The 20,882-nt window shown below is 46.9% G+C and overlaps 1 protein-coding gene and 1 pseudogene across 3 annotated transcripts; one reads left to right on the top strand and one right to left on the bottom strand.

Annotated features, from left to right (window-relative positions):
- The first annotated feature begins 662 nt into the window (after positions 1 to 662).
- LOC136455632 (putative F-box protein At5g55150) lies at positions 663 to 1,871 on the top strand (annotated as a pseudogene).
- Positions 1,872 to 14,385: 12,514 nt separating this feature from the next.
- Positions 14,386 to 20,651, bottom strand: LOC136450206 (carbonic anhydrase, chloroplastic-like). 3 transcript variants are annotated; one of them, XM_066450570.1, is made up of 7 exons: positions 20,628 to 20,651; positions 19,538 to 19,602; positions 19,331 to 19,379; positions 15,397 to 15,513; positions 15,155 to 15,294; positions 14,944 to 15,049; positions 14,386 to 14,849 (listed from the first exon to the last, which is right to left on the bottom strand). In XM_066450570.1, exons 2-7 carry the CDS (start codon positions 19,597 to 19,599, stop codon positions 14,709 to 14,711), a joined length of 615 nt encoding a protein of 204 aa, XP_066306667.1. In that variant the 5' UTR covers positions 19,600 to 19,602; positions 20,628 to 20,651; the 3' UTR covers positions 14,386 to 14,708. The 3 variants fall into 3 exon arrangements, with proteins under 3 accessions (XP_066306667.1, XP_066306665.1, XP_066306666.1); XM_066450568.1 differs by lacking the exon at positions 20,628 to 20,651 and adding an exon at positions 19,983 to 20,119; XM_066450569.1 differs by lacking the exon at positions 20,628 to 20,651 and adding an exon at positions 19,908 to 20,023.
- Positions 20,652 to 20,882: the final 231 nt, after the last annotated feature.

Raw genomic sequence — 20,882 nt, 5'->3', positions numbered from 1 at the left:
TCCAACGAGAATTATGCTACCAAAAGCGTCACTATTGTCAGACAGAAAGACAACTGAGAGCCTGGCAGGGGCTTCGCCCGATAGCCCCCCTCACCTCCCTTCCAACAACCAGCTACACCGTGGAACCGAGGGCAAATGCATTGTCATGTGATTACCAAGACATCAACGACAACCATGATAGCTTAATAGCCAAATCTCCTACGACTAAAAAGAACAAAGTGCGGACATTTTTTGGTGCGATATTTGTTTTGGTTCGTCCGTCTGTCCACACCTGCGATCCCATGACATCTTAATTACTGATTGATCGTGCCATTCTCCTTGATTGAATATTGTCTGTCATGTGATAGAGAAATCACGATAAAATAGGAAGTAGAAAATTATTGTGTCATCCATATACACATTGCATGTTTGCATGCACCAGCATACATGGCAACGAGCAAAAGGAAAGAGAATTAACACAGAAGGAAATAGAATTAAGACAAAAGGAACCTCTTTGTATTTCTAAGAACCTTGCCAAATCTGCCTACATTTAATTACTTCCCCTCTTTGCATTTGCAAAAAGAACAACTTTTTCCTCCTTTCATTTGGTTTCACGCTCACGTGTTCCATCGCCCTCGCTTGTTGTTTCTTGCGTGAACCATAGTTGATGGCATCTGCCTTCCATGGCTCAGCCTCCCGATCCCAAGAGAAGGTCCATACCTCTCCCTGACTGGAGATCCGGCCTGCCAGAGGATCTCCTCGAGTCCATCAGGCAACGTCTCGCGTCAGGCCACGACGCGGCGTCCTTCCGATCCGCTTGCTCCCCATGGCGCGCCGCCGTCCCGTTCACGACTTTCGGGCCGCTCCTGCTGCTCCCGTTTGACCCCGACCCGGACCGCGTCGGCTTCTACTGTGTCCCGAAGAAGAAGGTCTTGTCCAAGACGCTGCCCGACGTGCGCGGCAAGGTGGCGTGCGGCTCCTCGTGTGGGTGGCTAGCGCTCATGGACGAGGTGGCGTCTGTGACGCTGTTGAATCCATTCGTCGGTGCCCATGCCCCCCGCGTTGAGCTCCCGCCAGCAGGCGAACACGTCATGGCGGCGTCCTCATCGGAACGCTTGTCTAGGGTCCACGGCCGGTGGGTCCTCCATCCCACCAATGACTACGGGGATGCGGATGCCATAGGCAGAGCCATCAAGGTAGAAGACATAAGGGACGTGTTCTTCCGTGAGATCGTGCTCTCGGCGCCGCCTGACGCCTCCGGCCGCGAGTGCGTGGCCATGGCCATGCTTGGGTGCTCCATAGAGGTCGCGTTCTGCCGGGTTGGAGTCGACAGCGCATGGACGCTGCTCGATACCAAACTGGAGTTCTCCATGGGGTCTATCGTCCACTGCCAAGACAAGTTCTTGGCGATCGACTGCACTGGAGAAATCTCCGTCTGCAGCAGCAACGCCGCCAGCGCTACTCCAACCGCGACGCTGCTGCCATCGTTGTCGCCACCTGCGGGGCTCTGCCACCGCAGCTACCTGGAATCAAACGGTGAGCTACACATTGTGGGTGCCATGGTGAGCATGTTCCACGAGACACAGAGCTTCACCTACAGCAGCGCGATCTACAAGTGCAACCTCCACGACCGTACGCCGGAGTGGTCCAGGGTAAGGGACATCGGTGATCAGACAATGTTCATGTCTAAACATTTCAATGAAAGCTTCAGTGGAACAAGTGTATCCAAGTACAAGGAGAACAAAATCTACATGTCTGAGCCATTGTATGGGGATCCATACGACTTGGTCCATCGACTGGAAATCGTTGATATTGCTACCGGCGCATCCGAAGTGAATCCCGTCCAGGAAAAGATGTAGGGTTCCGAGGCTCTAGGTTGGATTCGACCCAATCTCTGGAAGCTCTAGAGTTTGTGAGCCTGCGACGCCGCGCACTTCGTGACTGTGTTAAATTCATAAACTTTGTTTTTTGGATTAAATGTCACTTTAACGTTGGTATTTAATTTAACAGTATTGTTATCTTATCGTGTGATCCGTTTGTTTTTAGTATAAATTGTTAGTTATCCCGTAGTAACGCACGGACACGCTACCCAATGATCTCTAAATATATTATCCGGCCAATCATCGATGTGAAATCATGCCCTGGTTACCGAAGTGCCAAATTTGGTTGTCAACGTGAATATTGCTTTTGGATGCATTTTGATAACATTTCAAATCACATATATTGAGTATCATTGTTAAGGTGTTTGTGTATTATTGTTAACTGGCCTCGAGTTCAATTTGACCCTGGCTGGGCCCCAGGAATTTTAGGACCGTGGCGACAATGCCAGCATCCAGCAACGGAGACAAGGCCGGCCGGTCGAATAATACAAGCTTTTGCACTTTTGGCATTTCATTTCTCGCCCGAACAGACATATGTGCCGCCCTTCTCTGTCTATAAGCTAGTAGCAGTACAAACTTAAAAGACAAATAATAATGTAGATTTATATACGTCAGGTGGGCCTGTCAAAGTTAATATTTGCATCTAGCTGGAGGCAGAGATACGCCAGGTGAGCCCTGCCAGTCTTATCTCCAGAGTGCGGTTTCATCTTATACATTTTTTTATGTAGTTCATCTTATACATGGGAAAGATACTGGCAAACACATAGCTTGTTACATGGTTATTTGGACAAGTTGTAGTTTAGAGATTTATTCAGTGATCGTCATATATTTTATTTGGATTTGAACTCCATACCGTTGCTTGATGTACACGTGTTATTTTTAACTCGTATGAGCATGGACCGTGAGTCCAGGTGACCATATCACAGGGAGGGGCGTGAGGGTATTATCAAAAACATAAAAAATGGACAGAAAAATCACTTTGCCCTTTAATTTTAGGTAGAAGAATAGATATAGGTGTAGATATAGATACACTGCTAACTCACAGGACTCCTGAAGGTCAAGGGAAAGCCTCAGTCTAGTGGGAGCTCTAGAGGTAGAAGGCGTGGCAGCGGTGATGATGTGCCATACGTTGAGTGTAAATCCTTACGGATTTCTTTACAAAACAGCACCTAGAAATAAATTTTCTAGGAACAAGGTTGAAAGACCGCACTAAAGGTCAGGTCTTTATAATCAATAATGTAGTGTTGGTTTTAGAAACTTTTTTTTACTGTTCCTAGAAATCTTTTCTGCAATAGTGATGAGGAGGAGCATGATGTATTAGGCTAGTCTCAGTGGAGAGTTTAATGGCATTGTTTTCAAAACTGTCATATCATATAAAATAAAATAAAACATGGATGAAACGCTCACTTTGAATAGAAAGTTTCATTATATGGTTTTATATACAATTAATTTCATGACTCATAGAGAATTAGTAATCGTGTCAAGAGAGTTTCATCCCTATAAATGAAACTCATTTCTTCTCTTTTTTTAAAAACGTTGCCACATCATCAAAAGTGGTTATATGGCAGCTTATTAAATACAAATAAAACTCTAATAAAACTTTCACTGAGACTAGTCTTAGTCACGAAATAATACAAAGCGACCTGTCATAGTGTGCGTTGAGAAGGAGACATCTCCTTTTGCAGTTTGGTTGCAGGGAATGTGTCCTCTCTTGCTCGGCCCGTTAAATAGCTAGGATTGAGAGCTGAAGAGGCCCTTTGAATGCGAATATGTATAAGAGGAAATAAATAACACGTCATTGAGAAGCTAATAGTAGGAACACAGAGGACATTAAGTTACCCCATTTGCATGAAGCTAAATAGTAGTGCGGCACTGAGAAGCTAAATAAGGTGGGAGACAAAAAGGGTCGATTGTCCATTTGTATGGAGCAAATTAAAACTATTTGGATAGGTGGCAAATGAAAGTGATATGGAGATAAAGGCGTCGCCCATAATAATAGATAAAGGCGCGTGTAATAAATTGCAGTCGTTAGTGGAGAATGGTGTCCAGATATACCCCGTTCGCTTGACCTTATAATCCATACTATTCAGCTTGTTTTTTCAGCCGAAATATTATTTTTCTCTCACAACAATTCAGCCGGAACAGTTTTTTTTGCTTGTTTTTTCAGCCAATCGAACGGGGCCATAATAGGACATGAACAACGTAACATGATATGTGCACGACAAACGGACGTACATGATCAAAGTCGCGCTTAAGATCGATGGTCTTAGTTTTAAGATGTCGTGGCTTAACGTGGTTGCAGAAAAATTAAAATTACTGACTCTTAGTCGGTTCCATCTACATAGGTTATACAGATAGATATAGATGTTAGTTTGATTTCTACCACGGCCAATTGGGTCCTTGATCCGTGCCCTGATCGGGGCGCCCAACTGCTCCAAGGTTGATGGGCCCCCGTCGCGCAGCACTATATAAAGGGGGTGGGGGCCAAGGTGCGGACTGAGGGGTTCACTATAGCCGCCATGATCCCCACTTACTGCCCTAACCCTACCGATCAAGGGAGTGCTGAAGCGGCGGGAAGTGCCACCACCGATGCCTTGCACCTCGCCTCGTCATCGGGCACCGTCACTGCACTTTATCTCCGACATCGCCGAGGGCACACTAGCTACCAAGGTACACCAACAAGATATTTTACCCGCTAGATCTGCACCTAGAGGTTTAGAAATTCTATCAATGGCATCAGAGCCAGGTTACTAGGGCGTAGATCTATGGTCTTGGGGTAGAATCCGAGTAGAAACCATAAGGAGATGAGAAAGATCCAATTCAGATCGAAGCAGAGGGTTCCTAACCCTAACCCTAACCCTAGAAGGGGAAGAACAACAGAAGAAAGATGGCTCGATTCGGTCAGATTCAAATCGATCCAGACACGAACCCTTACCCTAACTCGCGAAAAGCAGTCGGGGAAATGAATAGTGGCAGAAGGGTTGACCCGAACCCTAACCCCAAATCAGACAAGATCCGAGAAGAATAGAAAGAAGACCCAAAAGGAGAAGATGGGGAAAGGGAAAGGGCTTGGGAGGCGGCTTACCTCGCCGGCCTCCACTCACCGGAGTACTCCGGGAAAGGGCTCCACACTACGCTAGGGCACTGCCACTGGGCCACTCGACGGCGACGCGCTCACCCGTTGGGGAGCGCGCGCGCCGGCGAGGGGGCCAGTGACGATGCCATTCCTTCGCCGCAGGCTCTTTCGGTCACTACTGCCGTGGGGCTATGGGGGAGCCGAAGGGGCCGGCCGGGGACTGACCGGAGTGCGCGCGCGCTATCGCCTTAGCTCGGGCCACCACTTCGCTCGCCTCTGCTCGCTCACCGACGTTCGCTCACCAGCGGCGCTCGGCTCTCACTCAAAGGCGCTCGGCTGCGGCGTGAGAGAGAGAGAAGGGGAGGGAGGAAATAAGATTAGAGTTTGGGGAGAGGCCGACGCCGCGGGGTTTTGTTCCGCCGAGATCAATGCCCCGCCATCGGATTCGAGGTCAACGGCCAGCGCTCGCTGGGCCGGTAGTTGGCCCAGGCGGAGCGGTGCAGGGCGCGCGCTGTGGGTCGAATTCCCGGCCCAGGCCCAGGTTGTGGCCTGGGCGCGGGGGAGGGCAGCACGCACGATCGGCGTGGGCCGATTTCACGGACTAGGCCACGTGCTGCTGCGCTATGGAGCTGGGCCGCATGCTGTTTTTCCATAGGCCGGGCCAAATGAACAGTTGCTAATTGTTTAAGTTTTTATTTATTTTTAGAAGCAGTTTTAACAATTTTTAGAAGCAAATTTTGATGAATTTTGTCAAGTTTTGAATCTCTGTCAAAATTTAAACCAACGGGATAATTTTTTCAGAGAGTAGATGAGTAAAGTAAAATGCTTCTGAAAAGTAGATAAATAATTTTTCATGTTTCCGCTGCAAAATTTAATGTTTCTTATCTTCCAATTAAATTGGAACCTTTCGAACCAACGGTTGAATTTAATTTGAAGGGCAGTTATATTTAGTAAATTATGATTATGTTGATCCTCTAATTAAATTGGAACCAACGAGAAAATTTAATTAAAGGAGTAGTCCATTTTTTGTTTAAGTAAGATTATGGTATTGTCATTTTCTGACCAACGTTGATGATGACAATATTATAACAAATTTAAGTTTGAAGTTTAAATATCTAGAAAATTTTACACCAACGTGGTGAATTTTTCAGAGAGTAGATAAGGACCAAGAAATACTCCTAAACTAAAAGAATGTATTTCATTATTAAGTTTCCGCTGCAATGATGTTGATTATCTTATAATTAAATTTGAACCAACGGAAGAATTTAATTTTAAAGAGTAGTTATATGGATTTCAAGTTAATTTATGAGTTTTATGCATTAATTCTATTTTTTGCCCAACGGTAATATAGAATTGATGCAGAAGCATATTGTATGTTTTATTTTAATCGATGAGATCACTCGGCTGCATGCCAACAGGTTGCAATGCTGGGGTATGTGAATGAAAAGGCTTGAGTCAAGCCAGTTCAGGACAGTTTTTGTTAGTTTACTAATTTTTTGATTAAATTGGAACCAACGGGAAGATTTAATTGGAAAATGAAGTATAAGTGAATGTTTTAGTCGTCATGACTAAGTTTTCGTATAGATATATCCCGCATGGGGAGAAGTTTTGGTATAGTAATTATGCTAGTCAATCCAGCATGGTGGGAGAAGTTTTGTGATGACTCATATATTTTTGTATCCCGCATAGTGAGCGAAGTTTGGGTAGCTCTTATGATATCCTAGTATTAACCATGTCATAATAGAAATGCATCGTCATGGTTAATACTAACCAAAGGATAAGAAAAAGATGTAAACGTGACTTGCAAAAGTACTGCTAATGAAATACCTCGTTGAGTTCTTAAAGTGAATTTAAGAAAGTGTATTCTTAAACGGATCAAGAAATAACTTTGTTTACATGATAAAATCATGTGAATGAAGTAATTTATAAGTGTCTCCTCGTTTATAGGATTTCTGAATAGTTATCAAAATTATGGCAGTAAAGTTCATGCCACATTTCGAGGGGGAGAATATTAAGATCAATTAAAAAATACTCTTCATTAAGAATGAGATAAAGATCAATTAAGAAATATACTCTTCATTAAGAGTGAGATAAAGACTGTTGGAGGAGTACAGCGGTTACAACAATGATACCCCTAAGCAGAGAAATAGCTAAATTCCTGGATCTTTTAAAGTTTCGACAGAAAAATAGCGTAGTCAGTCTCAAAGATGTTAAGGTGGTGCTTAAAGCACCATATGAGATTTTAACGAATTAAACCCAAAATAAGATATTTAAAGATACACTATCTTTAGAAAAGATGGGAAGATCTGGGGGAGCACGGTATGTAGAGGTATGTAGAGACCTAAGACTTGAAGAGAAGCGGGAATGCGTGCCCACTTCAGTGATTAAAAACAATGAATTTCTCAATGCCTATTGATGTTGTATGACTTATACAACACCTGTTGTTGGCTCTTCGAAGAAGATGAATAATATAAACAAGGATCTTATGATACAGGAGCCTATAGAATCAATTGCCTCTTAGCAATGAAGGGCAACAACAGCCCCATATGAAAGTGCAGTAGCTGAGGCCCTAGTAGGTCTCAAAGAATTAGTAAATCAGTTTTTCTGATAACTATAAAGTCTATGTTAGTAAAGAAATTCAAATGAAGGGTGATCCCACCTCACTTGAAGAAGTCATGAGAAGCGTTTACTCGTTTAAATGGCAAGAAGCTATGAAAGTTGAAATGAATTCGATGAATACCAATGATGTTTGGGACTTAGAAGTAATTCCTAATGGAGCCAAAACAGTAGGTTGTTAATGGGTCTACAAGATAAAATATGACTCTAAAGGGAATATAGAAAGATATAAAGCATGACTTGTAGCAATATGCTTTACGCAAAGAGAATGAAAAGATTACAATGAGAGTTTTCTCTCTAGTCTCATGCAAGTATTCTTTTAGAATTATAATGGTGTTCATGGCACATTACGATTTAGAAATACATCAGATGGCTGTAAAGATGGCATTCCTCAACAGGAATTTGTATGAAAATGTTTACATGGCGTAACCCAAAATGTTTTGTCATGTAAGAAAAGAACATATGGGATGCCGCCTGTGGAAATCTATTTATGGGTCAAAAGTAAGTCTCTAGACAGTAGTATTTGAAGTTGATGAAACAATGATAAAAAAAGTTTGGGTTTAAAGAAAATAAGAAGGACAATAGCGTTTATACGAAGTTCAAGAATGGAAAATTTATTTGCCACATCCTATGAATAGATGACATTCTACTCACTAGTAGTGACGCTAATCTGTCAATAGAGAAGAAGAAGTTTTGTCCTCAAGTTTCAATGTGAATGATCTTGGTGAAGCGTCATTGGTTCTAGAATCAAAATTCACCGAGATAGAAGAAAATAGGGTATTAGGACTATCGCAAAGGCATACTTAGAAAAGATTCTAAAGAAATTATCGGTGCGAAAAGTGACCAACTAGTAAATATTTATCGTTTTGCCGTACGTTGTGATCGGATGTGGCCTAGCACTCAATGACACAGGATTTATACTGGTTCAGGCAACATGACCTACGTCTAGTTTGAGTCGGTCGATGACTTTATTCCTGAGCCCAGGTGCTCGAAGTTTACTGTGGGGTTACAAATGAGAGGGTGTAAGATGGGGGGTGCAAGAGGTCCGGTCGAACTCTGGTCGGAAGGGCCGAGAGTGACGAGAGCTCCTACGTGCGCTGAGTATTCAAACATGTGCTTTGTGTAGCTTTAGAGTGTCTAAAGCTAGCAGAAAGTGAATCGGAGTGATCCGTCTATTGTTTGAATCGATCCTCTTTTGGAGAGAGCGCATCCCCTTTTATAGATAAAGGGGACGGCTTTACAAGAGAGAGTGAGAGAAAGAGTGTGTGTGTGCTACCTAGTCTTGTTGCCCACGTCGTTGGGTACAAGGTGGTTTGTCGGCGCCCATAATACTATTGATGGCTGGATGCATGTGGTTGGTTCCACCGTGTTCTTCTAGTATGGCAAATATCGACGCCTACCATATTGTAGGACAAATGTCGACGCCCACAATACTATTCGTCAGTTCTGATAGGTCTGGAAGGTTATAGAGTACCCTTCTGACATGACCTGATAGTACTATCCTATAGGTGTGTAGGGTACGGTCCTCGGCATCACGGTTTGACTTGAGCGCCCTGCCTTACTTGCTCTGCCTGGTCCTTTGGGTCCTTACCGAGCGGGCATCCCCGTTCGGTCGTTCCCTAGTCGGTTTCGATCGCGCTGGTCAGAGAAGAGCTGTAAGCAGGGGTTTAGTGAAGCGAGCGTCGTTCCTCCTCGGCCAAGCCTTCTGGTCAGAGAGGTGGGTCAGAGTCAAAAGCGAGTGTCGTTCCTCCTCGGCTAGGCCTTCCGGTCGGAGAGGTGGGCCGGAGTCGAAAGCGAGGCCTTCCGACCGGAGAGGCGGGCCGGAGTCGGAAGCGAGCACCGTTCCTCCTTGGCTAGGCCTTCTGGTTGGAAAGGCAGGCCGGAGTCAGAAGCCCATCCTTCCGGTCGGAGAGGTGGGCTGGAGTCGGAGGCTAGCGTCATTCCTCCTTGGCCAGACCCTCCGGTCGGAGAGGCGGGCCAGAGTCGAAAGTGAGCGCCGTTCCTCCTTGGCAGGCCTTCCGGTCAGAGAGGCAGGCCAGAGTCGGAAGCGAGCATCGTTCCTCCTTGGCCAGGCCTTTCGGTCGGAGACTGGATCTCCCTTCTGGCCTGTCGTTTAGGTATTTCGGGCCGGCCTAGGAGTTGCGCGTCGTTCGCAACGTCGTCTGCTGGGCTGAGCTTTTGCTGGGAAGCAGGTCCATGAGGGACCCCAGGTTTATGAACCCGACAGAAATAAAGTATGCATGCGAGTAAACCTACGCCTGCTCCTATAGTCAAGGTTAATAGTTTTGGGAACTTTAAGTGTTCCAGGAACCAATATGAGATCGATCAAAAGAATATGGTTCCATATGATTCAGCTGTTGGAAGCTTGATGTGCGTACAAGTACAAGTAAGAACTTACCCCGACGTAGTTTATGTATCCGGGATATTTTGGCAGAAGTCCAGTTCAGATATAGATCACTAGAATTGAGTTGAGAATATCTTGCAATATTGCAAAGTATCATAGGCCCCATGCTGAGTAAGAAAGAACAAGTACTCTCAAATGGTTAAGGGTACAAATGTTAAGTCATGGCAAGATGTGTAGTGAAATCCACAGTAGTTGCTAACACTTGCAGTTGGATTATTATTGTGGAAAAACTCCAAAGAAACAGTTATGGTGTCATCAGTGATGCATACCATAGTATAGCTTGACATAAGGCTTAAGGAACAGGCAAAAGTAGGTTAAGGAAATTTGTACCCGGATTTAACAATGGTAAACAACAACAATAACCATTTAAAGTAAGTTAACTCATAAGACAACATGTCAAGTGTGCTGCTAGACATATTGACACTAAGTTATATGTTGTAAAGAAGAAAATTCAGAATCATTTTAAAAGCATTGAGCACATAAGTACCGAGTAAGTACTTGCGGATCCGCTTACCAAAGGCTAACCACCTAGTGCGTTCAGAGAACACACAGTGGACATTAGTTTATGGGAAACCTATGATTTCTGGATACTAAGGGTCTAGTTGAGTATCTGTTTCAAAACAGAGAGGTGCATTATAGCTGTTAAATCTAATGGTAACTGACCGTGACGATGAAGCGCGCTCTATACACTGATCTATGATGGAATGGGAAAAAGGTAAAGAAAGTTGAGTTTAAGTATGATGTGAGATTAAGGGGGAGATTGTTAGTGTTGATCTCATCCGACTCGGCCCAATGAGAGTCGTGCCTTGATCCAGTGCCCTGATCGGGGGCATCCAACCAAACCAAGGTTGGCAGGTCCCCATCGCGCAGCACTATATAGAGGAAGATGGGGGTCATGGCGCAAATATGAGGTTCACTACAACTGCCATGATCCCCACTTACTGTCCTAACCCTACCGATCAAGGGAGTGCTGAAGCGACGGGAAGTGCCACCACCGGACCGCTGCATCGCGCCTGCACTGCGTCTCCACAGGCTGCTCTCTTGTCGGCGGCGCCATGGCCACGACTACGCTCGACATGTGGTACACCAAGCAAGTTTTCCTATCTAAGTTATGCATTTACCCACTGATCTATACCTAAAGGTTCCATAATTTCTATCACATGCTTCCTATCTACAAAGAGCTTATCGCAGCTGGCCTAAGGATATGGGTCTTCAGGTCAGTTCGTTGCAGCTAGCGTTTTTCTTTCCTTTTTTGAAACAAAAAATGGGCACCAGGAGAGCTACCGATTATTTGCCTAGACAGCTGTTGCAGCAAACGGTGTGCTCTCATGCATGGGGAGGATTGGAGGCTGTTTGATAGGCAAAGTAGAAATTTAGAATACACGTGGTTTTCTCTATTCCAATCCGAATTGAATAATTTTCAATCAAATTATTGCATTGGCGCTCAGGCCATGTTTAGATTGTAAAAAATTTCAACCCGATGAATAGTAGCACTTTCGTCTTATTTGATAAATATTATCCAATCGTGGACTAACTAAGTTCAAAAGATTCATCTCGTGATTTCGAACTAAACTGTGCAATTAGTTATTTTTTTATCTACATTTAATGCTCCATACAAGCGGCTAAAAATTGATGTGATGGAGAGAGAGTGAAAAAACCAGTGTGTTTGATTGCATGCATAGAACTAGAAGGTCGTTACAGCTATCGTGTCACACTTTGCTGCAATGATCGGACGGAATGATTGACTGAAGAAGTAGGTATAGGTCGTGCATTGCGTCAGGTGCATAATATTCCGCTGTGAACCTGTCGTTTTCATGGATGAATGAATAGCAGAAGGCCCCAAATAGTCGTTCACATGAAAGTTGTCTCTTGCTCCAGCTTCAATTTTGTCGCAATTATGTGGCGTTTGCCAACTTGTTTTCATCATGTGTGCCAAAATTTCGATCGCCAACTATATAGAAATTTGATTGAAAGTCACGGTTGCCCTGTCATCAAGAAGAATAATTGCAACAACAATAAGCTGGAAAATGAAACACAGCTGCATTTGAATTCAACTACTACTACTCAACACAATTTCCTTTGCTTGGACATAGATAGCCTCTAGTCCAGTAGTAGGGATGGAATAGACCACACACGCACAACTATTTAGGATATATTTTGGACCAGGAAGTCACACAAAGACGTGACAGGGAAGCCTGCATTATTTGCCACAACAACTGTAGGAGTACTGAATGTTCAAAGTCAGTCATCTTCAATTATAGAATGATTGATCTCTCGTTTATTTCGCAGTGGAGACACGGACGCCGTAATCCCCTTAACATCAACAAGATACTCCATTGATGCTCTTGGCCTCCCAACTACCACCAGCTGGTATCCGTGGTATGATAAGAAACAGGTCAGCTTCAGTATTCATTCTACTCAACCGGCCTTCCTCGATCATATGAACCTCATGACCGATGGACATACATCTCTGAATTCTAGTTAATTTCTAGTCACATTTCACGTCAATATGCAAATTACTCTGGTATTCACACATCCTACAAGTCGACAGCTGTTAATAATCTGTGCTAATAATCATTTGTGATTTTGATTTTAAATAGGTTGGTGGATGGAGCCAAGTGTACGAGGGCCTGACCTTGGTGACCGTCCGTGGCGCAGGTCACGAGGTTCCCCTCCACCGCCCGCAGCAAGCACTCATATTGTTCCAACAGTTCTTGAAGGAGGAATCCATGCCAAAAAATGGAACCGTGGCATAGTTATCATTTATTTTTATTGGCATACATAACGGGAAATAACTCAACATTAAATTGTGTGCAATACTTAGCACATTCAAGTATTCATTTCTTCCCAATGCATGTATATTGTACACAAGTTTTTATTTGCGAAACGTATTGTACACAAGTTAAATTTTAGAACAGCAAGAATAACGGCACACAAGATTCTTTGTTCTTCAGAACTGCAGAAGAAAAGACTCTTTGGTCTTCAGGATTGCAAAAAAAATAGTTGAAGGTACAAATGTTAAGTATTGGTGAGATGTGTAGTGAAATCCACAGCAGTTGCTAACACTCACAGTTGGAGTATTATTGTGGAAAAGCTCCAAGAAAACAGTTGTGGTGTCATCAGTGATGCATACCATAGTATAGCTTGACATGAGGCTTAAGGAACAGACAAAAGGAGGTTAAGGGAATTTGTACCTGGATTTAACAATGGTAGACAATAGCAATAACCATTTAAAGTAAGTTAACTCCTAAGACAACAGATCAAGTGTGCTGCCAGACACATTGACACTAAGTTATATGTTGTAAAGGAGAAAATCTAGAATCATTCTGAAAGCATTGAGCACATAAGTACCGAGTAAGTGCTTGCGGATCCTCTTACCAAAGGCTAACCACCCAGTGCGTTCAGAGAACACACAGTCGATATGGGTTTATGGAAAAGCCTATGATTTCTGGATACTAAGGGCCTGGTGGAGTATCTGTTTCAAAACAGAGATGTGCGTTGTAGCTGTTAAATCTAATGGTAACTGACCGTGATGATGAGGCACGCTCTATGCACTGATCTGTGATGGAATGGGAACAAGAAAAAGTAAGTAAGTTAAGTTTAAGTCATAAGGTGAGATCAAGGGGGAGAATGTTAGTTTGATCTCCACCAATTGGCCTAGGCCCTTGGATCCACACCCTGATCGGGGGTGCCCAACCGCTCCAAGGTTGGTGGGCCCATATCGCGCAGCACTATATAAAGGGAGGTGGGGGCCAGGGCGCGGACTGGGGGGTTCACTACAGCCACCATGATCCCCACTTACTGCCCTAACCCTACCGATCAAGGGAGTGCTGAAGCAACGGGAAGTGCCACCATCGGGCCCCTGCACCTCGCCTCGTCGTCAGACACCGTCACTGCACTTCATCTCCGACATCGCCGTGGGTGCACTAGCTACCAAGGTACACCAACAAGATATTTTAGCCGCTAGATCTGCACCTAGAGGTTTAGAAATTCTATCAATAGATAGATAGATAGATGACATGGGTAGATAATGAAGAAAAGGATAATTGGGGGCATCAGCTTTTGAATTATTACAGTTTGTTCGTCTTCCTTTTGTAAGCATAATTGTCCTGTTCGCTTGGCTGATAAACCATGGCTGAAAGTATTGTTGGCTGATTTGTTGTGAGAGAAAAATACTGTTCGTTGGCTGAAAAAAGTACGGCTTATAAGCCAAGCGAACAGGACAAATATATCCGCAGTATGTTGTTAATACTTTTCGAAACGAATCACGCAGGAGAGCTGCCGAATATATTAAAAATCAAATAAAGCCCGTTGAGGAGTATATGGTGCATACGCATGAAAAAAAATGTGAAGAATAAATTTGAATCGACCTCACATAAAACAGTGTCATATGTCAGCATTTCATAGAGAGACAGACAAGATGGACAACATAAGGCAGTAGAAAAAGGTAAACGCTTCAGAATAATGTTGCGAAAAAAAGGATTATATCTGATGTCTTTTGACCACAGGGCGGACAAATTACTCATCATATAATACATTATATAGTACATGAAAGCTCGGCGTTAGAAATAAAAGCCAATGCTATTGCTTATTACATTCACATTGGGCGATCTGGTATATATGTATGTAGCTGCATGCTGAAAACATGCAGGTAGTACTCCACGCGTTCACATCGATCGGGTGCATATCGGTAGGTATGTAGTTATATATAATTATGATGGTGTAGGAGTTGTTAAGCGGCCGGCCGGGTGGCTTAGCTCTTAATTTCCCATGTGTGGAACTCCCCTGACACGAAGTTGTAGTGGCCGCCGACCAGCCTGAGGGTCCCGTTGGCCAGCCCTTCCTTGACGAAGGGATAGGTCTTGAGGTTCTCGAGGGACACGTTCACAGCCTCCTGCAGAAACATTCAGAAATACAAGGTCCTTTGGTGAGCAAAATCAATCTATTCACGCAACAACTAACTGCTCGTGCGTGTACGGTGTACGTACCTTCTCCAGGATGGAGCACTGGTCATCGAACGGCACCGAGGCGTGCTCTTTCTTCACCTTCACTTTGGCAGGGAAGCCGATCCTGACCCAGTCCTCAACGAAGTGGCTGGGTACACCACCAAACCAACGAACGATCAAATTCATGACACGAGGCACATGAGTTTTTTTTTTTATCTGAATAAAACTTGTATGTTTTACAGTGATGACTTACAAGTTGTCAGGTGCGCCGTCCTGGAGGGAGAGCAGCGCCCTGATGCCACCGCAGCAGCTGTGGCCGATGACCACGAGGACCTCCACCTTGAGGGCGCACACGGCGTACTCGATGGCAGACCCAATGCCGGTGTACTTGGTCTGCCGCGAAAACGAAAGGCGACCATGTTAGTCGTCCGTTAATGGTCCGCCCGGGCTAGAAAAAAATAGACGTCCATTGCGACGGTCAGTGTGTACACGTACCTTGTCGTAGGCTGGGACCATGGCGGCGATGTTGCGGACGGTGAAGGCCTCACCGGGCTGCAGGCCCAGGGTCACCGACGGGCACACACGGGAGTCAGCGCAGGCGAACACCATGTACTGCATGCAGATGCAGCAGAGGAAGAAAATCACCATCAGGTCGGGTCGGCGCAAAGAGGGAGCACGCAAAGCAAAACCAGCCCGGCTCCCATGGCTCTGTTATCGATAAGCAGGTAGGCAGATCGGCCCTGATCAGTGGAGGACTACACACGATTCTGGCTGTGGTGGATTTGCAAGCTGGCACCCAAAACCAAAAGGCGGCAACTTTTGAGTTTTGACCCGCCTGTCTTTGTTCCAATGCTCTTTTTACAGGGGCAGGATGGACAAAATCCAGGCTGAAGGAAGGTTCCTTCCGTGCTACTAGTACTAGTTGCAATGAGGATATTCTACGCTGGTTTTCGTGTGTTCTCACGGGGGCAGATCAGCGGCACGCTGAACCATCCCATTCCTATACGCTGAACCATCCCATTCCTATAGCCGCCATGTAGCCTGAGGCACGACGGCACGGCACGAAGCCTGCTTTTTTAGCTCGACACGAGCACGGCACGGCCTGGTGACATGTGGGCCCGGGCTGGCCCGGCCCGAGGGAGCAGGCCGTGCCTGGGCCGCTGCTCAGGCCCGTGGGCTGGCATGGCCCGGCCCGCCCTGCATCAGCCGGCCTCCCCCTCCTCACTCATCCTACCCTCCGCAAGGCCCAGCGCGGCGCCGTGGCCCAACGCGGCCGGGCCACCTTCCCTGCCTCCCTCCCCTCCGCATATAAAAGCGCACGGGCCGGCTCCACACCACAGCGCAAGCTCGCCGCTGAGGTGCACCGCCGTGGGCTCGGGGCTCCTCACCTCCGTACCTCTTCTTGCTGCACGCGGCCGGATCCTCCTCGGTGGCGTCCACCGTCACCTCCCGTGGGCTGCCCCTGCCTCCTCCTGCCACGCGCGGGTGCGCGACCGCCGCCTCCAGCCGGATCTGCCTCGGGTGCGCGGCGTCGAGCTCGGTAGTAGCAGCAGCGTCGAGCGGGTGGCCTCCTCCATCCTCCACGGATCCGGCCTCCTCCATCCTCCTCCTGGCTCCTGCCGCCGGATCTGGCGGTCGCCGCCAACCCGCCACCTCCCGCGACTCGAGCAGCTCGCGCCGACGGCCTCCCCTTCCCCGCCTCTCTCTCTCTCTCTCTCTCTCTTGGCTGTGGTTGCGGGCTTCTGGATGGCCACACTCGCACCCCGCTTCTCCCCACGTGCGACGCGGGAGACGGGCCTCCGGCCCTCCGTGCCACCCGCCGCCGCCGCCGTTTTGACCTCGTCCTCCGTCCTCTCTCCCTTCCCCTGCTGAGGTGGGCCTCGGGCCGGCCTGTCCTGTAAAAAAGGCCATGCTTTCCGGGACGGCCCGGCACGGAAAGTGGCCCGACGGGCCGTGCCTGGGCCGTCGGTTAGGCACGGTGGACTGGGGCGGCACGGCCCAGCGGCCCGTCGTGCTCTACCGGGCCGTGACTGGCACGGGCCCGTGCCGGGCCAGGCGGGGCGGCCCGAATGGCCAGCTATACCCATTCCCAGCGGCCAAGCAAGAATATTTTTGCGTAAGTTGGCACGCAAAAGTGAGGCTGCATATCTGCATAAGTGAATGAACCGATAACGAATTTCATGTGACGGGTTTATGTGGCCCAGGGATGTGGGTGTCCAAATCAACACTGCAAATTAAGCTTTGACGGCAAGAGCAGCATCATCCATCAGGACTTGGGAGGTAGGACGCTAGAATATTTGTTCTGGCTTGGATTAGCTCACACTTGGGAGGCCATGATATGGAAAGGGGCCCGGGGATACAAAGGCGATGAGGACGCATGGCGTAATGCAATCATCTTCCACTATTTTTTTTGGTATACTTTGAGACATCTGTAGTGTAGTAGTAGAGCATATTTTTCTCGAGGATCGGCATATGGATGCGAATCCACAGTGTTCTCAATGCTAAAGCAACAGCGCCTAACTTTTGCAAGGGGTGTGAGAGGAGAGGAGAGAGGACACGTCCAAACCAACTACTACTCTCCTATAGTGACGATGAAGAAAGAATCCCGTGAGGTGAATGGTGGGGCCTGTGCCCAATCATGGCTGGACCACACTCACAACATGTTCGGTTTGCTGGTTCATGAAAAAGTACGGCTGACTGGTTTGTGTGAGAGAAAAATACTATTCCGGCTGAAAATTTACGATCGTTTACGACAAGCCACAGCCAAACGAACAGGCTGTTAGCCATGGAATGATGAATGCTAATACACACCTGTTCTTATGTAGTACATGGCTCCCCTTGCATTATCTCTGTTCTATCATAAGGTAAGCCAAGGAGACTTGGGGTTCACGTCTCTTTGTGTTATGTATGGTATGTGAGTGTCAAACAAAAATCAAAATGACGAGACATCTGAAATGGCTGGTCACCACCATCTGTTGCTGGCGTTCAAATGTAATGATGGAAGTGACCATTATAGTTCAAAAAAGAATTCAACACGGCTAGAAGGTGGAAATGACCATTATAATTCAAATGTACAGAGTCGTAGTAAGCCAAATTAGACTGCTTTTATCTTCTCCTTTACTACAAACAATATTTGACTACTAGTAATTTTTATGGGTAGGAAAACTAGTAGAACCAGCTAGCAACACCGTGCATGCATGCATGAAGTAATTACTAATTAGGCGCATGGGATCGATGCCAGATCAAGACTCCCATAAATTACAACAATAAACTCTGTACTTGCAAGATTCTGGCACAAGGTCATACTAGTCAACTGAAGGAAAATCAATATACTCACATAACATAACTATATCCGTCATCTGCAAAGTGAGCCTATATAGGGACGGCGGCATCTCAATAATTTACCAACCAAATGCAAATCACCACCAGCCAGCATGCAGCACATGGGTTAGCACTCGCGGCGCGCATGTTAGTGCCCGCCACAGTGGTGGCCGGTGGGAGCTGTGAAGGATTTTGCTTTGCATGCATGATGTATGTATCCCACTACACCATTTCTTTGCGCTATGACTGGTAGTGCCAAGTGGAAGATTGTGCCCTATGGAGGAGGCTTGTACAAAACAATTATAGGACTAGTTATGTATATCCAACAGACTAGTTGCCAATTGGCCGCTAATGGCGACAACAAGCTGTCACCATCAGTTTTAAACCGTGCAATTAGGACAATCCGTTTCCTTTTGTCTACTGCAACTTTGACCTTTGTTACCTGCGCAAAGGCTGCGTGCGCACCCAGGGACACAGGGTGGACGAGGAATAGTGCAGCAGGGTTAGTGCTTGTTTAGTTCCCAACTAAATTCCCAAAAAGTGCTACAGTAGCCATCATATCGAATCTTGCGATACGTGCATGAAGCATTAAATGTAGAAAAAAAAACTAATTACACAGTTTGGTTGGAAATTGCGAGATGAACGTTTTGAGCCTAATTAGTCTATGATTGAACACTAATTGTCAAATAAAAACGAAAGTGCTACAGTAGCCAAATTTCTAAAATTCCCGAACTAAATATAACCTTATTGCAGATCAGATGGGAATGCAATGCAGGGATGCTGATGAGGTACAGAGCCTAGTACTAGCAGCGACACGGTTCTCTGAGCAGAGCCTGCCTTTGCCTCAACCTGGACAGCTGGGCAAGCAGGCAGCAAGTGCTACCAAATCTGTGGCTGTGGGCCAGTTGGGCGTTGCCCAGGCCCCACGGAAAATCCGAAATTACGGGGTTTCGCCTAATTAACCATCCAGGATCTGTGCTGAGGATCACGGGAGCACCAGCACCTACGAGCACGACAGAATAATTGGCCGGAGTCGCTAGAGACGAAAAACTTAGCGGCGTACAAGGGAGCTGAGAAGAAGAGAAGGTAGTATGGTAGTAGCGCATACCTTGGGGGACTGGCCGGCCTTGAGAGGCTCGAACAGCTCCGGCTTCTTGCTGCGGAAAAACAAAAAATCGACGGGGCACAGGATCAGTCGGAGCTCTCAGAATTCCGACAAGAAAGCAAGGACCATGTGGTTGAAACTGAAACGATTAGACCAAACGCGGGGCTGCAGAAGAAAGCGACAGCTCTGGGTAGAGAGATGATGACTTACTCATAGACCTCGGTCTTGAACTTGTTGAACCCGCTCTTCAAGCGCTCGACGGCGTTCGCCATGTCCTGCAGGACGAATAACCATAAAATCGTCGGTCAGTTCGCCATCCCTAGAAAGACCAACTTGCTTGCTCTTGATCGTGATGCAGCATGAGGGGTAGAGAGAGAGAGAAGGGGGGCATTGCTGCAATGTTTGGCCTCCTTCCTTGCCCACGGACCACAAGAAAAGCATGCACAAAGGTGATCTAAAAGGGGGAACAGGATCTTCTTTGCACCATCACAGTACGACACAGGAAGAAAGTGGAAGCTACAGGGTACAGGCTACTGATTGCAACAGAGGAAAAGAAAACGGAGGGATTGGCAGATATTACCGTGTGTGTGCGTGCTGTGTGGAGGATGGTGCTGCGGTGAGGGAGGAGAAAGAGGATGAGGAGGAGGGGACGGACCTTGGAGGAATGGAGGGTGGGTGGGTGGCCTTCTGGTTCTGGTTCTCAAGGAGTGACGAGGCGGAGGCATCTATGGACGGCTTCCCTGCCCCCTCCTCCTTTTTATAACAGGGGAGGCAAAGTCAGCTGCTCATCTTCTCCTCTTTTCTTCCACTCCTCTCTTATCTCCGGACGGATGGATGCGATGCGGCCCTCCCTCCCTTTCTCTCTCTCTCTCTCTCTCTCGTCTCGTTCGACTCTTGAGCTGCCCCGCCCGCTGTCCAGTTTACTAGCAACAGGACACGTGCAATTGTTTCAGCGAGAGAAAGAGACGCCCAGTAACGGCTGAGGGCGGCTTCTGTGGACAAAATTAAACGCCTGAGCGGAATGTCGATGGCTACTTGAGCGCGCGCGATTGTGCAGAAATAACGACTCCAAAATGACAGTTTGGGACCACTGATTCAGCGAACCACGGTGGCCATGGAAACGCAGTGGCGTCGTTGTGGTAGATGGACCTCGATGGCCATGGCCTCGTCGTATCCATCATCACAGACGAGACGGGGAAGGGAACGCCTCCCCATCCCCGCCCTCGTCCGCATGAGTCGATTCGCAGCCAAAGAAATCAAAATATGGGGGAGCAGGACTACGGGAGGAGCAGCGGAGCACCTTCTGCAGAGGATCGGCTGGCCAACGATGTGGATCCGCCGTGCTCCTGCATCTACTGGCGGCGAACCCTGCTTCTGCATCTGCTGGTGGCGAACCCTGCTCTGCCCCTGCGCCTTCTTGGGTGGGAATCGGAGGAGGAGCGATTGGGGGCTTGGGGCGTCGGGAGGCGGGCGCCAGTGGCGGAGCCACCCTAGCGGCGATGGCAAACGAGCGACATCGGAGGAGGAGCGATTCCGGTCCGATGAGCTGGCTCCG

Source organism: Miscanthus floridulus, chromosome 5 (assembly GCF_019320115.1).
Source record: "Miscanthus floridulus cultivar M001 chromosome 5, ASM1932011v1, whole genome shotgun sequence".
NCBI lineage: Eukaryota > Viridiplantae > Streptophyta > Magnoliopsida > Poales > Poaceae > Miscanthus > Miscanthus floridulus.
Note: the sequence above shows the minus strand (reverse complement) of the source record. Positions and strands in the feature narration are given on the sequence as shown.